At 33.9% G+C, this 19354-nt stretch overlaps 1 protein-coding gene across 1 annotated transcript in view; it reads left to right on the plus strand.

Annotated features, from left to right (window-relative positions):
• Pawr (pro-apoptotic WT1 regulator) overlaps window positions 1-19354 on the plus strand; it is a 97909-nt gene that overhangs the window by 66641 nt on the left and 11914 nt on the right. The window contains exon 3 of the mRNA XM_026397005.2: window positions 13614-13648. Coding sequence (XP_026252790.2) covers window positions 13614-13648 — 35 coding nt within the window. The remainder of the gene's footprint in view (window positions 1-13613; window positions 13649-19354) is intronic.

Below are 19354 nucleotides of genomic sequence, written 5' to 3' on the forward strand. Positions count from 1 at the left end.
CTTTGCTAATTTGTTTATCTTTTTTGTCAGGCTTCTGGTGGAGCTTTTTGCGTATTCTAGATACAGGATCATATCATTTGCAGTGTTAATTTGACTTCTTCCTTTCTTATTTATATCCCCTTTATTTCCATCTCTTGCCTAATGGTTCTGGTTAAAATGTCAGGATGCTATATTGAATAGTAAGGGTGAGAGTGCACATCACTGTCTTGTTCCTAATTTTAGAGGAAATAGTTTCAGTTTTCCCCCATTCAGTATGAAATTGGCTTTGGGTTTGTCATCTAGAGCATTCATAATGTTGAGGTAAGGTCCTCCTTTTTCCCTTGTTTCTTCATGAATGGGTGCTGAATTTTGTTGAAGGCCTTTTCTGCATTTGTTAGAATGATCGTGTGATTCCTCCCCTTCGATCCATTTATGTTGTATGTTGTGTTTACTGATTTGTGTATGTTGTGTTTACTGATTTGTGTATGTTGACTCATCCTTGCATCCCTAGAATGAAACCAACTTCATCATGGTGTATAATCTTTGCAATATGTTGTTGAATTTGATTTGTTTTATTGAGGATTTTACATCTGTTTTCATCAGGGAATATTGGTCTGTAGTTTTCATTCCTTGACATATCCTATTTGGTTTGGTATCAGGGTAATAATTTGCTTGATAGGATTAACTTGAGAACATATCTTCCCTATTTCATAAAATAATTTGAGGACCATTGGAATGAATTCATCTTTAAGTGTCTGGTAGAATTCAGCTATGAATTCATCAAGTCCTTTGCTTTTATTGGAGGGATTTTATTACTACTTCAATCTCATTGCTTGTTATTGCTCTGGTTAGGTTTTCTATTTCCTTTTTGTTCAATTTTGGTAGATTGTATGTGTCCATAAATCTATCAGTTTCTTCAAAATATTCCAATTTTTTAGAATATAACTTTTCAAAATAGTCCCTGATGATCCTCTGGATTTCAGTGGTCTGTTGTGATAGCTCCTTTTTCATCTCTAATTTTATGAGTTTGGGTGGTCTTCTTTCTTTGGCTAAGTGTTTTATCAGTGTCATTTAGCTTTTCAAAGAATGAACTGTGTTTCATTGAGCCTTTGTATTTTTAAAAAATTCTCTTTTATTAACTTCAGCTCTGGTGACATTTATTTGTTTCCTTCTGTTGGTTTTGAAATTGGCTTGTTCTTGGTTTTCTAAAGCCTTCAAATATATCATTAGGTTGTTAATTTGGTGGTCATAACTATAAACTTTCCTCTTAGAACTGCCCTTAGTGTGTTCTAGAGATTTTGGTATGTTGTCTTTCTGTTCTCATTAGATTGTAAGAATTTTAAAATTTCTTCCTTGATTTCTTCTGTGATCCACTCATCATTCAAAAGTGTACTATTCAATTTCCATGTACTTAAGTAGTTTCTATCGGTTTCTTGCTATTAATTTTAAATTTCATTCCATTATAATATTTAAAGATGGAAGGAAGAATTATATGGACTTTTTGTTTGTTTGTTTGTTTGCTAAGACTTGCTTTGTGGCATAAACTATGATGTATTTTGGAGAAAGTTCCAAGGGCAGCTGAAAAGAAAGCATATTCAACTATTTTTGGATGCAGTATTCTGTAGATGTCAGTTTAGAATATTTGGCCTGTATTGTATTTAAGCCTGTTTTTTCTTTGCTGATTTTATGTCTGGATGACCTATTTATTGGTGAGAGAAGTATATTGAAATCACCCAGTATTATTGTACTAGGATCTATTTGAAACTTTATGTCAATTAGTGTTTGTTTTATGTAATTAGGTGTGCCAACACTTGGGGCATCAATATTTATTGTCATTATATCTTCTTGTTGGAGTGTTTTTTTACCAGTATATAGTGACCTTCTTGTTTCTTTCAGTTAATCTTGACTTGAAGTCAGCTTTATTAGAGTAACCATTCTTGCTTATTTTCAGATTTCATTTGCATAGAATATCATTTTCCATCCATTTGCTTTCAGCCTGTGGATGTCTGCCTTTGTCTTTGAGATGTTTATTGTAGGCATCATATAGTAGGGTCTTGTTTTTTAATTCAGTCTTCCAGTCTATGTCTTAATTGGAGAATTGAGACCATATACAGTCAGCGTTATTTTAGGAGGTATTTATTACCTCCTGCCAATTTGATTCCTTTCCAATATTTGATTTTGATTCTTATTCTCATTAGCTTATCTACTCTCCCAATGAAATTTGTTTCCTGGGTTCTCTTGGTTGTTTTAATCTTCTCTCTGTAGGGATTTCTATAACTATCTTTTGTAATGCTGGTCTAGAAGTCATGAATTCCTTTAGTTTATGCTTATCCTGAGTGGGTTTTATTTCTCTCTTGATTCTGAGGGATAGCTTGGATATAGCAATCTTGTTTGCCGTTATTTTCTTTCAGGGCTTTACCCACTGCTAAGCCCTCCTGGATTGTAACTTCAGCTGAGAAACCAGAAGTTATTCGGATTGGTATGCTTCTAATTGTGGTTTGATGTTAAGGCTCTTTTAAAATTCTATCCTTGTTCTGTACATTAGGCATTTTAATTACAATGTGTTGTATAGAGGTTCTTTTCTGGTTTTGTCTATTTGAGGTTCTAAATGCTTCCAGTATCTGAATGTCCATCTCATTCTCAAAGTTTGAACATTTTTTTTGCTCTTATTTCACTGAATATGTTACCAAACCAGTGGCTTGTATCTCTGCTCCTTCCTAGGTACCTATGAGGCTTGAGTTAGGTCTCTTATTGTTGTGTAAGAGTTTTAGAGTCTATGGCCATACCACTCTGAACATGCCCGATCTTGTCTGTACAAGAGTTCTTAGGTATTCTGATCATCGTTTCTTTCTTCCTTTCCCTTTCCTTTCTCACTTTCTCTCTTCCTCTCCTTCCTTCCCTTCTATCTGAATGTTTCATCTTTGTCTTCAACTTCTGAAATTCTGTCCACTTAATCAATTGCAGAAACTTTACTAAGTTTTTATTTGATTCATTGTGCCTTTCATTTCCAAGATTTCTGATTGGTTCTGCTTCAGAAACTCTTAAATATTGAAATACTCTTTCATATCCCATATGTTCTCCCTTAGTTCCTTTCTTAGATCTTTTTAACTCACTGATCATTTTAGCAGTCAGCTTTTTAAATTCGGGGCATTTGTCTACTTTAATGTTTGTGGATTTTGTTGTTCAGTGGTTGTAAACTTTTGGAGGTATCTTATTGGTTTGTTTTCTCAGACCCTAAGATTTGTGCATCAGCTGTCAAGGATTCCTATTCCTCATTTGTGTGAAGGTCTTTTGGTGAGCAAGAATCTCATTATAACCCCTGGACTTGGTATATCTTAGTATCAACACATCATATCAGATCAATAAAAGTGCTAAGATCCACCACCAGCACTATTTTGAGAGGAAGGAGTAACTGCCAGTAACACGGTGGTATTTTTTTTTTTTTTTTTTTTTTGGTTCTAGGGATAGAAACCAGGAGTGTTTAACCACTGAGCCACATCCTTAGCCCTTTTTAATATTTTATTTAATGAGACAGGATCTCACTAAGTTGCTTTAGGGCCTTACTAAGTGGCTGAGGCTGACAATGAACTTATGATCTCCAGCCTCAGCCTCCTGAGCCACTGGGATTACAGGTATGTGCCACTGGGCCCAGCAACCATGGTAATTTAAGAACAAACCATATATTAGCATATTAAAAAAAAACCTTACTGCTAATGATCTCTATAATTCTGTTAACCAAAGAGAAAAGTGGGTGTGAAGTAATACAGAATAGGATGAAAAGCTAAGCATTAGTGATAATGTACCTATACTAACTAAAATTGGATGAAGAGGAAAAAAAGAAAGGAAAAAAGTGTGGGGAGGGGAAGAAACAGAAAAAATAAGGAAATAAAGAAGGAAAAGAGAAGGGAGAGAATGGAGCTGAGAAGAGTGGTATCAAGAAAAATTCCAGTGGAAAGACTACATAAAATTAATTGTAACTATTAAAAATGCAGTAATAATCATGAAAAGATTCAGGTTTTTTTTTTTTTTCTGAGATATTTAAAATGGAGAAACTTATTTCGAACGCTGTCCTGGTTACAAAACAGATGTGAGCTCATCCATTTGTAGTTTTCATGCTTTGGGTGAGGCAGCACACAGAAGAGGCATGGGGCTCCACAACAGCTGGGGTGTGGGGTAGCAGCTTGTTGATGCTTGTGGGTAGTGGCTGGGCATGGAGGAGAGGGTAAGTTGCTGGGGGGGCTTCAGGGTGCAGGATGGTGGCCTGTGGCTGGAGTGTGGGGGTGTTGTCATGGCACAACTGTGCCAACTGTGGTGGCACAGGGGTGGCTGGCAACAGAGGCTTGCATTGCTCCCTAGGCACTACCCTTACCAGCAAAGTGGTTGGCAGAGTCCTGCATTAGTATACAGCTCCATAGCTGTCACACACTCTGAAAGTGTGGGGTACCCTTCTCTACTTCACCGTACACCCATTGCAGATGCTTGTCAGTCCTCCAGTCACAGCAGTTCTGCACAGGTTACTGTCTACCTGTGTCAAAGGCATTTCCTATGATATTATTAACTAGTATCTATAGGTGGGATGAAGGTGTAGAGATTTAATTGCTTCCTAATCTTAGATGTGGTCTCTGCAAAATGGCTGCCTGGCACAGTTCTCTGCCAGTGAATTGAGAAAAAAATGAAGCATTTCTTGTTTACAAGGTAGCTTTGAACTCCTGTCCTAACTTAACTCAGTCTTTCTCTACCACTGTTTCGAAAGTAAGCTTGCCGTCTTTGCCTCTTCTTTCTCCCTTTGTTATTCCTCCCCCCAGACCTGTCCTGATAGTGCAATACTTATTCATGGTTAACAAATACTTCCCTGTTTTCTCTTCCAGTAACCAAAATTTTCAGGTCCCTTAAAGTCTCTAACCTTCCAGTTATTGTGAATCAGTGCATTCAGTCACCCACCTCTGATCAGCTGTTTTCTTATTGCTCTGATTTCCTGAGGAGTTGAGATCTGCAGCCTGTCTTATCTCTTCCATCTTGTCTCCCCCAACCCACATGTGTTCATTTTTCACATTTTACTCATACAGTGTTTAAGCATGCTATTTTGCATCTTGTCTTTTTTGCTTAAGACTGTGTATACAGACTTCTGCAATAGTACATAAAGAACTTCCCTATTATTGGGTTTTTTTTTTTTTTTTACAAATGTGAATGTTCCATTTTATAGCTACACTATAATTTTTCTAACTATTGAGGACCATTCAGGTTGTTTATGTTTTGCTATTATAAATAATACAGTGATGAAAAACTTTATACATGTGTTATTTTGCATATTTGTGTATAAAATCAATAGGATAAAATCCTTCCCTGGAATTGTTGGTGAAAGGACTATATATTTATAATTTTGGGGTTATTTCTAAGATGTTCTTTGCAGTTGTTGCAACATAAGCAGTTTTATTTTTTAATTCAAAACACTCTATATTATTTTCAGTGGCATAGAATTTTCTTTTTTTTTGATGTGTTTAATGTTTTCTACAACTTTCCTATTATTGGAATTCCTCAGTGCTTAACATTTTTACTATTGTAAGTGATTCTAGAATTGACATCTATATAGTTTAAACCTTTTTGCATTTTGAATTATTTTCTTTGATCAGTTTTCCAGAGAGAAACTTACTGGGCTGAAAAATGTAAAACATTTTAAGTATTTAAAAAGAATAGTACATATCATCTCAGTTACTTTTGAAGCTTATCAGTTTGTGTACTCAGTGGTATCTTATTAGTAATTTTTATTCTAAAAAAGTCTCAGTTTACTGAAAACTTGCAAGTACCACATAAAGAACTTTTCCCCCCAGGCTGGAGTTGTGGCTCAGTGGCAGAGCGCTGGGTTTGATCCCCAGCACCACAAAAAAATAAATAAACAAAATAAAGATATTGTGTCCATCTATAACTTTAAAAAAATTTTTAAAAAGGAACTTTCCCCCCTCATATTGTTTTGATATTAAGTTGCTAATCTCATGTTCCATTAGTCTTAACACTTAACTGTGTTTTCCAGAAAAGAGAGAAAAAAATAGTCTATGATGTAACTAGAATGAATCTTTTAAAAATGGAAAGTTAAGCCAGGTCCAGTGGCACCTGCCCATAATTCCAGTGTCTTGAAGGCCAAAGCAGGAGGATCTCAAGTTCAAGGTCTGCCTCACCAAGGGCCTGTCTCAAAAAACAGATGAAGAAATAGCTCAATATAGAGCACCCTTGAGTTCAATCCCCTGTACCACTAAAAAATAAGGAAAGGAAATTAATTTGACACATTATCATCTAATATTCAGACCTCATTTAAATTTTACCAATTGTCCCAATTGTTTCCTAGTTTATAACAGAAGGATCTAATTCAGAATCATGTGTTACATGTACTTGCCTGTGACAGACTCTTTAGTTTTCTTCAATCTTTGAGAGTTCCACAATCTTTCCTTAATTTTTAAAATATTAACACTTGTGAAGATTATAGATGAATTATTTGGTGATACATCCAGCAATTTTAGTTATCTGATGTTTACTTCTGATTAATTCGGGTTATACATCTTTGTTGGGAATGTTATAGAATTGATGCTTTATTCTTTTTGTTGCTCCTTATCAGGTGGTACATGATTTTGATTTGTTCCATTGATAGTGATGATCACTTTGGTCATGTGATTATGTCAGGTTTCACTGTAGGATTATTTGTCAGGTTTCACTGTAAGATTGTTCTTTCTTCCTTTTCTAAGAAGAATTTTGTGGATAATTACTTTGAGTCATCAAACTTTATATCTATCCATCCGTCTATCTGTATCCATAGTGACTCACTATTGCTTAATTTATTTTATAGATTATATGCCTTACTCTGTTAGTTTCTTTTGTCTTAAAACAACACAAATTTATTGTCTTAAAACCTTTTGTCTTAAAATAATACAAATTTATTGTCTTCTTGTTCTGTAAATTAGAAATCTGACACAGGTCTTTTGGGCTGAACTCATAGGCTAAAATCAGGTTTGTGTTCCTTTCTGGAAACACAAAGGAGGAATCTGTTTCCTTGATCCCCCCCCGCCCCCCCCCCCCCCACACACACACCTTAGAGGCTAACTGTATTCTTTAGTCCATGGCTCCTTTCCTTCTTCAAAGCCAGGGACTTGTGAGTTGAGACCTTCTCACATTGTATCATTGTGGCCTTTGTTCATCAGTCACATCTTTCACTGGTCTTTTTCTGCCTCTCCCTTTCACTTCTAATGAAATTTAGTGATTACATTGGGCCCATTAAATAATACAGAATAATCTTATTTAAGTTCAGTTGATTAGAAACTTTAATAGTCATGTAACCTTACAGATTCTTTGAGGGGTATTATTCTGCCTAGCTCATCATCATTATTTGTTTCGATATTAAAATTGTACTAGCTTTGGCCAGCAGGAATTCCTTTACATGTTTGTATCTTTTGCCATGTCTCCATCATTCTTGGAGCACCTTCTTGTTTTCTGGCATAATAAGATTACAGACTCACTTTGAACTTTTCCTATCACAGCTTAACATCTGTGTCCCTAAAGAGCCATGGTTCCTTTTTCTCAAATTATATTTTGAAGTCCCCAAATCTGTGCTTTAGATTTCAAATATTTTAAGTCCATTGTTTTTGGGGTGTCATTATCCCCAGTCCTCTATGCACAGACCTACAAAATGTATGTTTGTATACATACCCATACACACACACACACACACATACACCTGTTTGTTTTCTGCCTGCCTGTCTAGCTGCCTACCTATATCTGTCCATCTAGATATTGAACTTATTTATACTGATACTTCCACTACAGGTTGTTCTAGCATTTGTAATTCCCCTTTGTGACATTGAGAAACCTGTTTCCCACAATCCTTAACATGTTTTCTTTTTTGTTCAAACCCTCCACATGTAATCCATCTTCCATTGTCACCTTTCCTCCACACTTATGCTGTCCATACTGCAAGTAGTTCTGCCATTACACACTGGCTCTTGCTGGACACTCTTCTCACTCTTTTCAGGCTTAGGCATCTCATGCCAGGCTACAGGGTGCCTCCTTATCCTGCTGTTTTGACCAGCTGCTCTTCCCCAGGATTTCTCTTCAATTATGCTCAGACTTTGCACCTTTATGCTGGATTGATCCTCCATGGGGACTGGTCCTCAACCTGATTAGGTTTTTAAAAAATTTGTTTTTTATTTATTTATTTTTGTTGATGGGCCTTTATTTTATTTATTTTATTTTTTTGTGGTGCTGAGAATCATACCCAGTGCCTCCCACATGTTAGGCAAGTGCTCTGCCACTGAGCTACAACCCCAGCCCCTGGTTAGGTTTTGACTTCTCCATGTGGACATACTCTTCATCTTTCCTGAGCTCTGGTACAGAATACCCAGAGCTCTCTGAGGTTCCATATTCTTTACTCTTCTAAAACTAACATTCTAACAACACTTTATTCTGTTTATTTTCAGAACAAATTAACTTCATACCCTGCTTGAGCTCTAGCTGATCCTTCATGGGACTCCCTTTCTAACCTTACCTTAGAACTTCTGTCCCTGCTTTGTAGACACTATTCTCATTTTGCTTAGGTTCTGGTTTCTTGGGCCAGACTAGTCTTTCTGTTATATAGTGATCTCCTCATTTTGCTTGAACTCTTTACTTTCTATGCCAAGCAGCTCTTCTTTGTGTAGAATACTAGTCTCTTGGTACACTGGTCTGAATCATGAAGTTTCTTCCCTTCCTTGTTCTACCCCATCTAATGGCTTTGGGGTTGACTTATTCAGGAAAGGATGGCAAAGTATGAGGGTTCCCCCTTTAAAAATCTTTCTTAATAAAGTTCTTTTTTAATTCTTTAGTTAATTTTTTATGCATTATAGGAATTTGCAGCCATCTTCAGCAATGTATCTGACTAAATTATATAACCAATGTAGATATTTTAAGTTAGCACTGAGAGCCAGTTAATATGGTAATACCAAAGTTTTACTGAGGGTTCTGGCTTTGTTGCTAATTAGTTTACTTGAAAAACCTCAGTGTTGTTTTGCTATATTCCACTGGACTTGTATTTGTCTGATCTTATTTCAAAAATGCCTTCCAATTTGTTTATATGTTACAAGTTCTTATCTGTAAAGACTATGTTCACGGGATTTCCTTATTGACCATTCTAAGCTTAAATGAGGCAGAATGTTTAATTAAACTCACACAAAACACTGTGTTTTGCCAACATTTTCTCGGCTCTACATAGTTGTTTCCCTTTTCTTTAGTAATGTCAACTGTCTCATTGCAAGGAAGATTATTCAAGGAAAAGGATATTTGAAATCAGTTGTATAATAGACTTTGGGGTTTTTAGAATATCTAATTACATAGTTGCTAAAACTTTTAAAACCAATATCAGTCTTACCAGTTGTACTTCCTATAAGCAGTTTTAGTGATAGTTGAATTTCTCAATTTTTTTCTACATTTAGAATGAAATTGTTAACTTAAATAATTATGATAATTATTAAGGATGTTCTTAGTAATCATATAGTTAAGTTCCTTTGTTTAGAATCTTTTGTGGCCACAGAAATTTCTAATTAACAAATCTAAGGTGGAATTTATATTTGTGTAGAATTTTATTACAACGTGAAGGAATGTTTAACATTTTTCTCTTTAAAATTTTAAAGTACTCTTGCTGTACTATATGGTTGATTTTGTTTATTCTATCTAACATTTCTAATTCATTTTATGTCCAGTTTTCTCGTCTTTGGCAAGGTACAGAGATCACTTTAAAAATCCTTTTATAGGTGTCAATTTCTTATGCATGTAAGAAACAAGCTGCCACCACTTCTAATCTCTAATAATGCTAATACAATGTAGTCTGACCAATTTCGTGAACATCCATCGCTAAGGTTTATAATTTCACTTTTAGAATCACTGCAAAATAACATTTAGCTTCAAGCTGTGTAGTCTGATAATAATTCAACTTTACTAATGAAGAATAAGCCTAAGTGTTACCTGTCTGCATCAGGATTTCTTAACTATTGAAGTACTATTTATTTAGAAATATGTATAGCTTAAATTCTAATTGTTTACATGATTTGGACATAGAATGATAATGATCAGGCATATCAGAGTTCTCATTTTATTAGCTGCAACAAGTTAGTCATATAGAAAATATTGTGCTAAACTTAGTAGATGGGGGTTGGGATTGTGGTGCAGTGTTAGAGCACTTGCCTAGCATGTGTGAGGTACTGGGTTCCATCCTCAGCACCACATTAAAAAAATAAATAAGATTAACTTATTAAAAAAGAAGAAAACTTAGGAGATGTGTTTTAAGTGACTAGTGGCTTCGAAAATATTAAATTTTGTAAATAAATGTAGAAATCTGATGTTATTACATGACTATTTGTTAGTATTCTTAGCTGGAGTTTATTATTGTCTTTATTTTATAAACTTGTCAAAGTGTAAAATTTATTATGCTGTTACAGGTTAATGTTGCTGAAAATGTCCTACATTTCCTTTTCTGCATTAAAATTCTGCTTTCCATCTGTATTAATATTTATGGAAAATACCTATCTCAAGCTTCAGAAATAGTATTTGTTCTTAACATTTCAATTGGTAAACTAGTAACCTACAAATCCATAAATCTAGTATGTGATTGCTTTCTTTTAGCAATTCTGCTTACTCCATTTCAATAAGAGGTAGCTTACACAATCAAACATAAATGTGGCATGTACTAAAACATTTCAGATTAGGTGGAATGAGAGATGTGATGTTTCAGTACTTTATTTTAGAGAGGTTGGCATTATCAACATTTTTTCTCATGTATATTTATTATGAACACTAAGGTATGTTTGTTTTAGTTCATATAGGATGATGATTTTTTAAAAAAAACATATAAAATATTAATTGAAATACTGTTTGAGAAATTTTAGGAGGAAAAGTTCCATATGAAATCATTGTCCACATTAAGTAATATGAACTTTGAGTGGATACATATGAGTATAATACTTCTGCTTTATCTAAGCAGCCAGTGATAAACACTTTAATCTAGCTATTAAGCTTTCAAAAATAATTTTAAAGCTAGATCTATTGATCGATCTATCTATCTAGATACAGACCTATCTATATATGTCATATATATATATATATATATATTTTTTTTTTGCCGTTATTTGCTGGAGAGACCATATTTTTATAAGTAGGGGATTTGTTTGTTACATAAAGAAGAGTCAGATTCTGTCTCCTTATTGTTAGGAGGCATGGTTTAGGGAATCTGTTTTAATCATAGGCAGGTAATAAATCCTTTAAAGTTTACTTTTCTAGATTTTTGTGGCTGACTTTGTAATAAGACCAGCTGATTCCCAGTAATATGTAAAATGTCTTTGTATCAACTGTCAGAGCATGACTTCCCTAGAAGTAATTCTGTTCATGGGATAAGGAGCCCCCTCCCCACACTAACAGTCCAGGATACTATCGCCTGATTACTTCATACATTTAATTTCCCAAGTGGTGCTTTCCCAACTGTGGATTACAAAGGAAGTTATTTCCCTAAGCTGTCCATATATATTTATTGGGTTTAAAGAGAGAAAGGTGAATCAAGGGGGTATCCCTATCTTTCAGAAGCTTATATTTTACTTAGAAAAGAAGATATATAAATGAAAAATTGAGATAAAGTTATATTTAAGTGATTTAGGCTGTTCTAATGGGAATTTATTGACTTGGAATGATTAAAACAGATTTATTAAAATTTTATATAGAGTGGCTGGGGTTGTCGCTCAGTGGTGGAGTGCTTGCCTAGCATGTGAGGCCCTGGGTTCTGTCCTCAGCACTGCATATAAATACATAAAATAAAGGTCCATTTACAACTAAAAATTTTTTTTTAATTTTTATATTTAAAAAATAAATATTTTTTTCCATATCCCAGTTAGCTTTTAAAAAATTGTAATCAAGGGCTGGGGAGGTGGCTCAAGCGGTAGCGCGCTCGCCTGGCATGCGTGCGGCCCGGGTTCGATCCTCAGCACCACATACCAACAAAGATGTTGTGTCCGCCGAAAACTAAAAAATAAATATTAAAAATTCTCTCTCTCTCTTCCTCTCTCACTCTCTCTTTAAAAAAAAAAATTGTAATCAAATTTAAATTAAGCCTGTTGAAAAGGTGTTGTGTTAATTGTTTTACTCATGTCATTTAATCCCTACAACAACCAATTGGCATCATTGTTATTCCATATATAATGAGGAGACCAAGACTGATAGAAGTTTAAATACACAGTTTTATGTCTACCAGGTTGCCTGTCTGGTTGGAACTTTGCTTAATTCTTCCTTTTAACCATCTGGTTTGCTGTACTAATTTTCCAAATGGCTATCTTTTATTGTGTTATGCAGTCAGTATTTACTGTCTAGCTCTGGAACTTGGTCATTTCATAAAGGGAGCTTATTCTTTGATTTCAACTAGGTTAGAAATTAATTATAGAGTCTTTCCTGGAGACTTAATGATAAACATTTTTTAAAGGTTATTGATCAGTTTTTTAAAGACTCATTTAATTTTAACCTGTCTTATTAAAATTAAACTGTAAAAATATTTGGAGAGCCTTGGCTATAAAAATCACTACTTGCCTGGTTAGTTGCAAGGTAATTTTTCCATCCTAGTGGTTAATGTTAACTTTCAGCAGTCTCCTTTTTCCCTTCCTCCCTCCCTCTGCCTGCCTGCCTGCCTTCTCTTTCTTACCCTCCCTCCCTCCCTCCCTCCCTCCCTCCCTCCCTTCCTTCCTTCCTTCCTTCCTTCCTTCCTTCCTTCCTTCCTTCCTTCCTTCTTTTTCTGTCATCACAATCAAGTATATTTTCTCACTTTTCATTTTTTAGTTGTATATAGTCTAAAAATAATGATCATTGTTTATATGTGGTAACTTGGCTTTTTATTTAAAAAACAAGGCATAAAAAAGTTAAAGGGAGGTTTATGGTTGTAGCTCAGTGGTAGAGCACTTGCCTAGCATGTGTGAGGCACTGGATTCACTTTTAAATAAATGAACAAACAAGCAGACAAATAATAAATAAATGGATAAATGAATGAATGAATAAATAAATAAAGGTTCATCCATCAACAATTAAAAGATATATATTTAAAAAAATAAAGTCAAAGGGAAATATATGAAGATTATAATGGTTGACTTTTAAGTGTCCATTGACTTCTAAAAGATTTTTTTTTTGAGAGAGAGAGAGAGAGAGAGAATTTTAATATTTATTTTTTTTTAGTTTTCAGCGGACACAACATCTTTGTATGTGGTGCTGAGGATCGAACCCAGGGCGCACGCATGCCAGCCGAGCGAGCTACCGCTTGAGCCACATCCCCAGCCCTTCTAAAAGAATTTAAATTGACTAATGATGTCCTATGTACCCCAACCATTTTCTGAGCTTTTTAAGTACTTAAGCTTTTTAATTATAAGAGTGATTGGTTTGGACTGAAAAATCAGATATAGTTTTTTTTTTTGTTTAACCAATGGTGTGAATTTTTAAAAAATAAAATCATTGTAAATTGCTTCTTTCAAAATTTGATATTCTCAACTTTTTTTTTAGTTTTTCAACTGTTTTTATAATCATGCATGCGCGCACACACACACACACACACACACACACACCGTCCAAACTGATTTGTCATTACTTTTACTTTACAGGAAACATCTAGAACTGTTTCAGGCAGATATAAAAGGTAAGAATCCTTATGTTTTAACTTATATTGTATAATGAGTGTGATGTCTGTCTGACATCAAGTAGAACTCTACCTAACCAAGTAGAACTGTTCAAGTCAGCTCTTTGAAAAGTAAGAAACTTTAACATTGTGCTCTTAGAAAGAAATTACATTATAGGCAGGAGTTTGATTTCTTACCATGATTCTGTTGTATCTTGTAGTTTTTGAAAACTGCCTTCCCCCTGAATTTTCATGGGTCCAATGAACTTTGCAAATAATAACTTTAAAATGGCTTACAAGTAGACCAGTAAAATAATCAAAAGACTGGGTGTGTAGCTCTGTGGTAGAGTGCTAACTGGATTCAATCTCAGTATCATAAGAAAAAAGGAAAAAACCCACAAATCTAGAATCTGATTTTATATCTGAAATTAGTATCAAAATCTAGTATCTGAAATTATCCATTCTTAAATTTGATTGGAATGTGTTATACCTTATATCAATAATTCATTTCTTTTATCAACCTATCAGCAAGTTGAGCAATGACTAGAATATGCATGTTTCTTAATAAGGGTATCTGTTGACAGATGGAGATGGTAAAACTAAAGAATGGGTTGAAAGATAAAACTTTGATATCATATGATAGAAAAAAATAGCATACATTGTGTAAATGTATGTAAGTACACACACTAACAGGTGGAAATAACTCAGAAGCCTTTAGAGGAGTCAAGTAACCACAGAACTAGTTTTATGTGCATATATGTGTGTGTGAGCATGCATTTTTTTTGGCACTGGGGATTGGAGATTGAACCCAGGGACATTTAACCACTGAGCCACATCCCCATCCGTTTTTTGTTTTTTATTTTGAGACAGGGTCTGACAGAGTTACTGAGGCTGGTCTGAAACTTGTAATCCTCCTGCCTCAGCCTCCTGAGCTTCTGGAATTAACAGGCACTGCACCCATCTTTAAATATATGCTTACAAATTACTAATTAAGTATTTAATTCCTGTCTCAAAAATGTCAAGCATGTACTTTTTTTTGTCTGTTTTAAGCACTGAGTCTGTTAAACATTCAAACTAGTTCTGCTATATTTTAAAATGGAATCAATTCTTGTCAAGAGCTTTTCAGTTCGCATTTGATTCTAAATTTGTTTCATAGGAAATTGATTAGAACCTTTTTAATTTTGGAAAATGAATTATTTATTTAGAAAAAAAATTTATGCAAGATTTAAAATGTTGCAATATAACTATGTTAACTTTTTTTTCTAAATGGAACTTTCTTATACCATTGTTTTAAAACCAGTAGTTCTTATTTGATTACACATGTGTTTCGAGAACCATGCAATAGCAAGAAATATCCTTGATTTGTTGGCCAATGATCAAACTAGAAAAACCTGTCAAATTCTTTAAAAAGTGAGAAATCCAGACTAACAAGTATCAAATGTGTCTGTATTACATATATTGTATATTTTGCCAAATGTTTCCAGGCCTCCAATATCTGTAGCTCTTTTGGCTAATGAATTTTTCAAAAGAACATGAAAACCACAAAGTGGTACTTTAAAGTGAATTGGCATATTGGTGCAGTTTATGGACTGAATTTTTCCCTGGTGGATTTGTGAATTTATCTGTTGTAAATATTCTTAGCTAAGATTTTTTATAATATTTACTATTTACCAGTTACTGTTCCTTTTTACATACATCCATTCCCCAATAGTATTATGAGGAAAGTGCTTATATTATCACCATTTTACAAAGAAGGAAACTGAGGCACAGTGAAGTTTAATGATTTGTGTGAAATTAAACATATTAATTGGCAGATTTTGTCAACATATATTTCTTTACCTCATGGTAGTATCAGTTTGCCTAGTATGGGTAAGAATGGGGCATTGTGGAAGTTTGATATAGCTTATTTAGTCTCTTTAAGTGTTTGGAAGGTTCCAATAGCTAGAATTTTTTGTTTAATATAAGCTTGAAAAAAAAATTTCCCCCAGTGACTACTGCATATATGATCCTGGATTTCCCAGTCTACCCAGCTCTCTTTGTTAAGATAACTTTTGTTCTTAATTATAATCTTGAGGTTTTAGAAGTTCTGAAGTATCTATATAATTATGAAAGAGAAACTATGCACTAATGTTTGGCATAATTTTACTTTCTTTTTTGTGTTAGGGATTTAACTCAGCCCTTGCATAGCTTAGTAGGAGCTGTACCATCCCCTTCCCATAATTTTATTAAATGCATTTTATGTGTTTTATTTCTTGGTAAATTAACCACTAAAGCTGAAAAATACTGTTGTCATTTTATTAATTTTTAAAAAGTCTCATTAAAATGTAATTTAAGTACCATAAAAAAATCGCCCTTTTAAGGTGTATAATTTACCAATTTTTAGTATATTCCCAGTTTTTAAAAATATTTATTTTTTAGTTTTAGGTGGACACAATCTCTTTATTTTTATTTTTATGTGGTGCTGAGGATCGAACTCCATGCCTTGCACATGCCAGGCGAGCGAGCTACCACTTGAGCCACACCCCCAGCCCTATATTCCCAGTTTTATAGAGGTATCACTACTGCCTGGTTCCAGGGTTTGTTTCCCTTCCTAAAAGGAAGGTCCTACCCATTAAGTACTCAATCTCCACTTTTCTCTTCCCATATCTCCTAGCAGTCAGTTATTTGTTTTCTGTATATAGGAGAGATTTCATATAAATATAAACACATAATAGGTGGCCTTTTATGTCTGTCTTTTTTCAGTTAGTATGTTTTTAGGATGTATATCATATCATATCACCATGTGTGAATATACCACATTTAATTTAGCCATTTATTAGTTGATGGTTGATATAACAAAATATTATATACATTGTATAATTTGATATAAAAGTTCATGTACAATTTTTGTGTAATCTTTTATTCTTATAACACAGAAATTTTTTATATTGTTTTGTTGAAGCACCCCACCCCCCGAAAAAAAAGGAAAAACATAATAAACATTATATATCATTATTGATTCATTCAGAATCAGTGCTAGTTGTTTGGGAGACTCATGTTAAGATGAGGAGTATACAGTTTTAGCTGTTCTTACTGAATATTGTGAACTACATTTGAAAAAAAATGTTTTCTGGATATGTTTTGTCTAGTTCTCAAGTGGTAATATTTGAATACTCAGGTGTATTTAATGAAAAAAAATTAAATATAGTGAATATATTATATTTAATAGCTATATATTCTATATTCTTTATATAATAATGTAAATTTACTGTATTTACTTTTAGAAACCAGAAATAAGGATGTATAATGATATCCTATAACTGGGGGGGTATACTGAGGACTAAACCCAGGGGCGCTTTACCACTGAGCTACACCCGTAGCCCTTTTTAATTTTTATTTTGAGAGAGGGTCTCACTACAGTGGCCTGGACTGGCCTCAAAATTGAGATCCTCCTGCCTTAGTCTCCCAAATCACTGGGATTATAGGCATACACCACCATTCGCAGCTGGAACAACTTATATTTTTAACAGTGACATAGGTTATAAGCTATTACATTCATGTAAACAATACAATGTAGCCATTAAGATACTATAGATGGAGTCGGGCATGGTGGCACACACCTGTAATCCCAGTGGCTCAGGAGGCTGAGACAGGAGAATCATGAGCTCAAAGCCAACCTCAACAACAGCAAGGCACTAAGCAACTCAGTGAGAACCTGTCTCTAAATAAAAATACAAAATAGGGCTGGAGATGTGGCCTGGCCTAATGGTCGAGTGCCTCCTGAGTTCAATCCCCAGCACCAAAAAACCAAGATGCTATAGATGGACTAGAGTTGTGGCTCAGTGGTAGAGCTCCTGCCTGGCACATATGAGGCATTTGGTTTGATCCTCATTACTACATAAAATCAAAATGAGTAAATAAAATAAAGATCTATAAAAAAAGATGCTATAGGAAAAAAAATGAAACCTAGGAAAATTATTACCAATTTATGTTAAATGGGGAAGGACCGATAGAGCATAAGACTACAATAAAACAAAATTTATCAAGTATTCTTAATCTGAGATCTGTTGATGTCATGAGCTGTTAAAATTGTGTGTAAAAAGATATATTGCTTATTTTTCTGAGGAAAAAAAAAGCTGTTTTTTTTTTCATCATATTGTTAAGGGGTCTGTGATCCAGAAGGAAAACTTAAATGTTGTAAAATGTTAATAGTAGTTATCTCTGGGTTGATGGGATTGCTGAAATATTAATTTTTATTTTTAAGTGAATATATATCAACATTTTAATAGAGAGTCTAAGAGTTGATTTTGATTGTTAGTTGTTGGAATGTTCGTATTTTAAGGAAGAAAGGAGAGAAACCTATAAAGAGCATAGGGCTGTTTTGAGGTGTGGGAGTAGTGGTAGGAGAGCACAGGTTAGTGAAAGACACTAAAAATACAGAAACCAATCATGTACTTATGGGTTATAGGTATTTTGTGATATATCCAAATACTTCTGGATATTTAATATCCAATCTAAAAGTAGATTTTTACCCATGAGTCTTATAATCATTAAGCTTTAAAATGTCTATATTAGTGGAAAATTCCTCTAGCTATAATCTCTTAATGCTGCCAATCTCATTCTCATGATAGTTTTAGAATAACAGTGCTATTTCTATGACACCCTCTCATCTTTCCACAAAAGATGAGAAAATTCCCAGAAGGGGAAAAACTTCCAATAAAGGGTGATATTTATCTCTGATGATACTGTATATTCTTTTCCCTTTTCTGAACATTATGGTTAATATCTTTGTAGCTAAGAGCAAATGGAGGATTCCTTTTGGATCTTATTAGTTAGAGATTTGTGTTAACATTCCTAAGTAGAACATTACAAACTTTTTGGAGTTAATGAAACAATCTTTTATTGTAAGTATTTTCCATTGTGCATATCTGGCCTACAAAATAGGTTAAAAATGCTCTGTTTTTAGGATAAGCAGCTAAATTTGGCAGTAAAATCAAGTAACACAGTTCTTCATAATTATGACAGTATTCCTTTCAAACCTAATATGTACTGGGGATACAAAACACTGATTTTATTTTCAGTAATAATTATTTCTTACTTTTAAACTTGCATAATGGTACCATTTGTGTATTAACAAGCATACTATGAAAAGAGATTTTTTAAAATTGTTGATAGATTAAACTTTTTAAAAAATAGTGTTTTACTTTTTAATTGACATATTTATACATACTTACAGGGTCTAGTAAATTCAGTATACAATGCATAATGATCAAGTAAGGTAATTAACACTTCCATCTCATTTATCATTTCTATATTTTGGGAATCTTTTGATTATAGTTATTTTTAAATGCATCATAAATTGCTGTAGACTATAATTACCCTACTGTGGTATAGAACACTATAGCTGATTCCTGCTGTTTTGGTGTTCGATATCTAAGACCTCACTCCTGCGTCCCCTCTTAGTCTCAAGTGACCTCTACTCTATCATCTTTTTTGCTTTTATAGGTAAGTCTTTACTTCTTCATTTCTGAAGGATAACTGCGCTGGGTATAGTATTTTGGTTGGCAGGTTTTTATTTTGTTTCTTTTTTTTTTTTCAGGACTTTGAATATATCAGCCCATTCTCTTCTAGTTTGCAAGAAATCTGTTAGTCTAATGAGTTTTCCTTTATGTGGGACTTGATGCTTTTTTTATTGCTGTTTTTAGAATTCTCTTTGTCTTTGACTTGACAATTTGATTCTAGTATGTC

This window comes from Urocitellus parryii, chromosome 5, assembly GCF_045843805.1.
Source record: "Urocitellus parryii isolate mUroPar1 chromosome 5, mUroPar1.hap1, whole genome shotgun sequence".
Lineage (NCBI taxonomy): Eukaryota > Metazoa > Chordata > Mammalia > Rodentia > Sciuridae > Urocitellus > Urocitellus parryii.